This window comes from Petaurus breviceps, unplaced genomic scaffold (assembly GCF_028583685.1).
Source record: "Petaurus breviceps papuanus isolate PSGF00001 unplaced genomic scaffold, PetGlider_PUasm1.0 115, whole genome shotgun sequence".
In the NCBI taxonomy this organism is placed as follows: domain Eukaryota; kingdom Metazoa; phylum Chordata; class Mammalia; order Diprotodontia; family Petauridae; genus Petaurus; species Petaurus breviceps.
The window spans coordinates 2,313,216-2,321,113 of record NW_027185612.1 but is presented as its reverse complement, the minus strand read 5'-3'; the positions used below and the strand labels follow the sequence as shown (position 1 = coordinate 2,321,113).

Here is a 7,898-nt window from a genome sequence, read left to right as displayed (position 1 = left end):
AGAGAGAGAACAGGAAAGACAGAGAGTGTCAGAGTTAATTAATATGGGTATTAGAGGGAAAAGAGATATGGCATAGTATATAGGGCTTCCTGACTCTAGGCCCAGGGCTCTGAGTTCAAATGTAGCTTCAGACAGTTACTAGTTGTGTGACCCTGGACAAGTCACTTCACCTCTGTTTGTCTCAGTTTCCTCCACTGGAAAATGGGTATCATGATAGTACCCCCTCCCTCTGGGTTGTTGTTAGAATCAAGTGGGACAATATTTGTGAAATGCTTGGCACAGTGTCTGCCACATGGTAAATGTTACATAAAACTGTCAGCTATTATTATTAGCTAATATTAGGATTAGTTTTAAGTTTTAGAGAAAGCAAAGAAGGAGGGGGGATGGAAGGAACAAATATCTATTAAGGGCCAACCCATGTGCAGGCACAGTTATGCTGCTAAGTGTTTTAAAAATGTTATCTCATCACAACAACCCTGGGAGGTTGGTGCTGTTATTATGCTCACTTTACAGTTGAGGAAACTGAGGTAGATATCTAGATCTTCTGTCTATCCATCTATCTAGAGGTTATACTAGAGAGAAAAGTAAAGTGACTTGCCCAGGGCCATACAGCTAATAAAGGTCCAAAGGCGGATAGGGAGCTCCAGGGCCAGAGCTCTTTCACTGAGCTGCCCAGCTCCTCCAGGAAAGAAGAGAACAAGTTCTTTGTCCCTCTAGAAAAGACAGAGAAGGAAGAGGAGGGGCCAAAGCGGGAAAAACAAGGGGCAAAAGGGAAGGGAGAAGAGCCAGGGGCGGGGAATCAGATGAAGTCTACAGAGACAGACCTAACTAGAAGGAAAGAAGAGATAGTTCAGGAATAAGGAGGAGAGAGACCCAGGCCTGGTACTTCTCAGAGGCAATGATCCCTTCCCAGATCAGGGGGGCAGGTACCCTGATGCGCTGCTTCCCTCCCTCCCTCCTGCCTGCCTTCACTTACCACTTTAAGCTCAGGGACGGATCGGCTCAGGGTCCATTCTTGGCTATTAACAAATGAGTCTGTGGGGCAAAGAAAGACAACAGAACCATTAGGGGTGGGGCGGCCTGTACAATTCCCCCTTTCACATCCACTACTCTGACTCCTTCTTAACTCCATCCATTAGTTCCCATGGACATTTCAAGACCCTGAGCCTCTGCCAGAGGACTGGACATCCTCGGGAGCTGAGTCAAACTCTGCTCAGTAATGGCAGCCACATGAAGTTTGCTCCTGACTGCTTATGCCTTCGCCTCCTATGCATTCGCTCCTTCACCACCTCTGCCCCCAAGATACTCAGGGCTGGTCGCAAGATTTCCACTGCAGGTCTCAAGAGGAGATCAAGGCAGGCCTGGCACTTGGCAGGGCCCAGAAGTGAAGGCAAGCCTCCCTCTGCGAGTAGAAACAACTCACCCAGAGGAGGGTGGGGCCACCCACCACATTCCTGAGCAGAGGTAAAGAGTGGGGAAGGGCTCCTCCCTGGCCTCCTCTAGGAAGGGGCAGACCACATGGAGCCTTGGTCCCAGCCCCACTCTCCACCCCAAGCTCCTCCTGAGAGATGAGGAGCTCCCTCCTTTTTTCTTTCCCAGATCCTGCTCCTCCCCCCTGCCAGCTTCCCTTTACTTTCCCAACCCATACTTGACACCCATTGGAACTCCTGATTAGGTTTCTAGTGGCCCTTGTTTGGGACACATTGGGAAAAGAGAAAGGGGAAGGGGGAGAAGAAAGAAAGGGGTTTTTCTCTGAGTACCAAGGGCCCCACCAAAGTACTGCTGACCCTAGCCAGCCAGCAACCCCAAATCCCTATGAATTCCTTCATGACTCTCACCCCCTCCAGATAAGTGAGTGTTGGGGGAGTATCACTGGTTTCCATAACATTCCACGGTTTCCCTAGGGTCATTATCTACAATATACTTGTTCCTGAGCAGTTTCTGTCCTGCTTTCCCTAGAGAACAAAGAAGGCTGCTTCCCTCTAGGAATGAGACCCAGAAGTTCCTCCAAATCAATACAATTCAATTCCATGAGTGTTTTACACAGAGTCCCTGGGACACACAGCACAGACCTGTCCTCTGCTATCCATTTACCTTCTTTATCTTACACTCTCCTCTCCAGTCTCACTCCATGTGACCCTCACTCTATGTGAAGGATACTTCCAACCTCTCAATTCAACATATGTGAAGAAGTTTGTTTTAGAGAGTCAGAGACAAAAAACAAAGACAGACCCCTCCCTGACCTCAAAGAGTTTGCAATTCTCTTCTCCCTTTGAATGGAGCCTTTCCCTCACAACCAAGCTCCAGCTCCAGGGCAGGATTGATGGCATTAATTGATGCCAGAGTATCCAGTGCTTGGGGATAAAACCCCCACATGGGCCCACCAACCTTCACCTAGAAGGCTCTCAATTTTTACATTTCCGATATTCATAGGGTCTTTAAGGGCTCATCTGGTCCAATCCTCTAATTTTACAGCAGTGACTAAGTAAGCACCTAGGGTCCACAGCCCCAGGTGGCTTTTAAAAACATGCCACAAGTACAGGCCTGATGGTTGTCCTTGGTCTCCTGTGCCTGGGCACAACAGGCCAGGGGACCCCCTAGAGATGATGACAGTGATCTAGGTTACCTGACTCCTAGTCATAAGAGGCAAATGCCCAGAGAAAGGTTCAACTGGCAGGGACCTGCGTGAAAGTTCTCAGAATGGGTACTGGCCTTCCATTGTTGGACGGGCCAGCCAGCTTTTCCTCCTCCTTACCGGATGCCCGCGGGGAGCTCTGGACCCCCAGGAGAACTGGGGCTGTGGCAGCCCTCCGGCTCCACAGGGGCTCTCGGGGCAGTGATGTTCCAGATGACCCCGATTCTCTCCGGCGGAAGCGGCTAGTGAGGAGTTTCCAGAGGCTGGCACCTGTACTGGGTCGGGTGGAGTCTGGGGCCACCTGCCTGCCCTCGGGGTACAGCAGGTCCCTGCGACTGGGGAAGGCATGTAAAGAGCTGGCATCACCATCACTTTTGGTTCGAACCCGGGCCCGGGGTAGCAGTCCTGACTCAGAACGACGAATCTCCTGGCCCCGACGCAGCCGGAAGCTGAAACTTTTCCTTAAGGCTGAAAAGCCCTTTCTGGGGGACTCGCTGCTCCGCCCGCTGCTCCCCCGAAACACCTGCCAGCGCTGGCTGCTCCAGAGGGAGCTGCCTCTCAAAAAGCCCGAGCTCCCCGCCCGGCCCAGGCCCCCACCTGTCCCATCAGCTCCTGAAAGCTCCAGGCGGTTCACTTCCAGGAACGTCATGCTGGTCGGCCGGGGCCGATGCTGCTTCTCTCCCAGGGCCCGGCTTCTCCTGGGGGCTTCCGGACTGGGAGAAGCGGCCGGTTCGGAGGGCACAGCGGTGTAGGTCCCGGGGAGCCCAGGGGGCTCGGGGCTGGCGCCAGTGGAGAGCCCTTCGGACTGGCTTTGGTGGCGGCCGGTGCGCGGCCGGAGCAGGCTCAGGAGCAGGCTTCGGGCACTGGAAGGGGGCGCCCCAGGATGGGCAGAGCAGTAGCTCTTGGGCCGGGGGGGCTGCTCCCTCGCTGCACAGAGGGCAGCCTGGACGGCCCAGCTGCTGGAGGAGCCCTGCAGGTCCAGCGAGTCGGAGACGCTGAGGGCGCGGCCACAGGCACCCCTGGGCCGCTCCCTGCTGCAGCTGTCACCCCGGGGCCAGCCCTGCTCCATGCTCAGGGGGCAGGGTGGCCCAGGTCCATGGTGAGGGGGGTGGGGGAGGGAGGGCTGCTGCCACCGGGTCTGGGGGGGGGGGGTGCGCTGAGCACCTGGAGCCCGTGCCCAGGCCTCCCTCCCGGCGTCCCTCCCTCGGATCCTCCAGTACCAGCACCTGAGAGCTGCAGCCCAGCAGGCAAGCCCAGACCTGGGGAGCCCCAGGAGCCAGGACTGGGGAGGGAGAGCTGGCAAGCCTGGCCTGGAACACCTGGGACTGGAGGCAGCCCAGCCAGCACGGTCTAGAGAGCACCCGGGAAGCCAGCGGGCAAGAAACTTGGGTGAGAGTTCAGAGAATGGGCAAGACGGCTAAGTAATGGTCCAAGTGCACACACATGCATCCAGGTGCTTTATGGAGAAGGGTGGGCAGCCCTCCCCTCCACCAGAGAAGAGGAGCGGGAATGATTTCGGCTACTTCAAAGAAAGGGCTTCTCCCTGAGAGCGAGGGCTGTTAAGGCTTCGGAGACCTTCTGATGTTTCCGGAGATGGTTTTTTTTTTCTCCTTTGGAAACTATAAAAACCGGGGGAGATACTCATCTGTCTGGGCTGGCTTAGGTGTTGCTTTACCCATGGCTGTGGGATCAGCAGATAACCTCTGGGCCTGGGCTCTACCTTCTTGAGCTAATGACTAACTTCCAAGACCCTGAAGCCACTAGTTTCTCCCAACTGCTAACGACCAATTCACTTAAACCACCAGGGTGGGGAGGTGGGGCCTTATTTCAACTTCTGGATTGAGGGTTCCACAATTAACTTGGTAAATCACAGTGCTCACACGGGAAGAGGGGCAAGGGAATACTCCTTTGTTTTTTGTTTGCCCCTGGATTTTAAACACTAGGCACCAGGGCTCCTTAGCCAATTGAAAGTTGCCCCAAACATCAACACAGATGAAACAAATCTTTTTTGTTTTTCTTAAATCACTGTTTAAACACTATCTTCGGAGGTCTTAACTTTGTGCCACAGGAGGATGGTTAAAGGATTAAGGGGTGACATTTAGCCTGGGGAAAAGAAGATTCCGGGGAAAGGGATGCTATTTTTAAGTCCTTGAAGGGCCATCTTGAAGAAGAGGGGTTGAGAGCAGACCTAGAAACAACTGGTAGAAACTACAAAGGGGCAGGTTTAGGCTTGATATAAAGAAACTTTCCTAGCAATTAAGAGTCATTCAAAATTGGAATGAGTTGCCCCAGGAGACAGTAGGCTCCCCCATCAGAGATCTTTAAGAGGAATTTGGGTAGCTCCTTGTCTAGCTGGTTGCAGAGGGATAAGTAAGGTCCCTGTCCCTTCCATCGTGGAGACTATATGAGTCAACTGAGTTAGGAGCAGAGGAAAAAGAGAGTTTAATTCATTTCCAAGAGGCTTAAATTAATCCCAGGGTTATTTCCCCCTCCTCTAATCTTGCTCTGGAGGTCTCTCTCTCAAGTGGTCTTGTTTTGGAGCTAAAGTACATGATAAAGTGGGACATTCCTGCTGGGGTCGGCTGGGGGGTGGGGGGTGGGGAGGTGGGAGGGAGAAAGTGCCTGAAGGGGGAGGTGCCTCTCCATCCTAGGTGCTCCAGAACAGACAAGAGATGGAAAGTCAGAAATCCTGGTCTGGATCTCCTGGCCTGGACAGGCACTCCCTGGGGTGACTTCACATCTTTGCCAGCCCAGTACTTAGCAATGTTGAAGACCACTCCTTACTCCTGGTCCACGGGAAACATATTCCCCAGATTAATAGGTAGGTAGACCAACAAAGCTCAAAAAAGAAGAGACTTTTCCAGGATTAGTCAATCAGGAAGAAAACCAAGGAGTCCTGGGCTCCTAATTCAGAGATTTATTTAACAAACCTCACTGACTTGGAGGCAAGAGGCAGGAAATGTAGCTGCAGAAAACTATCAAAACACATAGCAGTGCTTCCCTAGGAAAAACAATGCTTTGTTTTCAGCATTTCCTTCTAGGTGACTGAAAATCCAGGGAGAATGACCGTTCTGAGGGGCCAGTCTCTGGTCTGGAGGACATGCCAAGGAGCCAAAATCTGGGGAGGATCTGGTCGGCCTTGCTAGGCTGCTGCTGGCCTCAGTAGTTCCTTCCTTGGAAAATGGCCCATCTTTCCTCCACAAGAACCCCAAAGGTGTGTGTGTGTGTGTGTGGGGAAACCAGGTAGATGGTTACAAATCAACCCAGACCTTGCTGAAGGAAGGGAACCCCAGGAATTATTTCAGTGAGAGAATCTCCTCTGTCCTCAGAGGGAAAAGTCAGCCAGGTCAAGTCCTTGACTGGAGAGACTATCCGAAGCCCTGACAAGGAGATCATCTTTTACTGTGGCTTCCTTTTTAACAAGGCAGAATGCCCAGAACTTCAGTCAGAGACAAGGAGACTAGTAAAGGCAGAGAATGGTTACAAGGTGGGACATTCATTCCCTAATTTGGTAAAGAGATTTGGGCCTGTTCCAAAAGAGATGTAACTCCACTTTCCAACCCCAAGTCTCCCCCTTCCACCACCCACACACCTCTCCTTTCCTTCACTCCAGTCAAACAAGTTTTCTCTGCCCCTTGGGTCTGCTTCTACCATGCCAAGTCCTAAAATGGCAACAGCTTCTTCCTCTGTACCCAAATCCCTTCTAAGAAACCTTCTCCAACTACAGGGAAATAGAACTGGGTGGTCCCTCGCACAAACTCGGAAAGCATATTAATTCAGCTCGGGATCATGGAAGAGGTCTTGGAAATCAGAGTCTAACTCCTCATTTGATAGATGAAGACCCTGAGGCTCAACCAACATGGATTTATGTTTTAAAATATTTAAAAAATATTTTTCATAATTTCCCAATTACATTTGAAACATTTTTTAACATTCATTTTTCAAAATTCCCTCCTGCCCCTTCCCCCCTGCCTTGAGAAGGCAAATAATATATTGATTATACATGTGAAACATACTTTCATATTAGCCATGAATCAACATGTTTTAAAAGTACCTACTGTGTGCCAGGTACTGAGCACACAAACACCAAAAAAGGTCAGTTCCTGCCCTTGAGGAGATTACACTCAGCATCAGGGTCCAAGTGGTTAGGTGATTTCTTCAAAGTTACACGGGGAATACTATAAGGAACAGAGGTATGAGTGGCAACCCAAGACCTTTGACTCCAAATCCATCAATCTTTCAGGGGGAAATTCTACAACATTCGTAGGGAAACCAAATAGAGGCCACATGAAAAGAGAGTGACTGACTTTGCATGCTCATGTCTCAGACTTCCTTTATACTATCAGCTCGAAGAAAACAACTACCAACCACTCTGTAGGCCTCAAAAAGCCCAGGTCTGAGAGCATGGATTAACCTCTCTAGGGACTGAGAGAAATGAGAGCATAACTAAAGTATTTGGGCTGTGGATGAGGAAGCATTTTGGAAATAATTTTCCAAGTGTTCCCAATGCTGGTATTTTTTGTTTGTTTTAAATATTGTTATGTATATCTTTTGTTTTTATAAGACCTACAGTTCCCAATGTATCCTCCCCACCCCTGCCCCCCAATTCTTTATAATAAAGCAGGGATTCTTAATCTAGGATCTGTGAACTTATTTTTGAAAATATTTTGATAACTATATTTCAATATAATTGGTCTTGGAGGCAAAATGAATAAAGTTCAGGTCTTAGAGTCAGGAAGACTTGAGTTCAAATCCTACTTTAGTCACAACTGGCTGTGTGACTGTGGGCAAATAACTTAACCTTTTTTATGCCTATTTCTTGATTTGTAAAATGGGGATAATAACAGCACCCACCTCAAAGGGTGGTTATGAGGATATAATGAATTATCTAAATATCTAAAAGCACTTTGCAAACCATAAAGTGATATAAACATAAATATACTAATTGTTATTATTACTGCACTTAAAAAACATTCTGATGGGGGTCCATAGGCTTCACCATACTGCGAAGGGGGTCCATGACATACAAAAAGATTAAGAAACCCTATGATAAAGAATAAAAGAGAGGGGGGAAAATAGTTCAGCAAAACTAACAAACATACTGAAAAAATTCTGACATTATTATACAGTGCTTCACATTCCATATTCTCTGCAAATAAAATTAAATTAAACAGAGGGAGGAGCCTTCTTATATCTCTTCTTTGGAGAACAGGTTTGGTTATTATAATTTTTTGCAGAATTTGGCTTCAAATTTGTTGTTGTT

At 49.4% G+C, this 7,898-nt stretch overlaps 1 protein-coding gene across 1 annotated transcript in view; it reads right to left on the bottom strand.

The window, feature by feature from the left end:
- Positions 1 to 3,748, bottom strand: part of LOC138157988 (arf-GAP with GTPase, ANK repeat and PH domain-containing protein 2-like) — a 4,455-nt gene extending 707 nt beyond the window's left edge. Inside the window, exons 1-2 of the mRNA XM_069083821.1 lie at positions 2,756 to 3,748; positions 977 to 1,035 (exon numbers count right to left, since the gene is read on the bottom strand). Coding sequence (XP_068939922.1) covers positions 977 to 1,035; positions 2,756 to 3,704 — 1,008 coding nt within the window. The 5' untranslated portion in view covers positions 3,705 to 3,748. The remainder of the gene's footprint in view (positions 1 to 976; positions 1,036 to 2,755) is intronic.
- Positions 3,749 to 7,898: the final 4,150 nt, after the last annotated feature.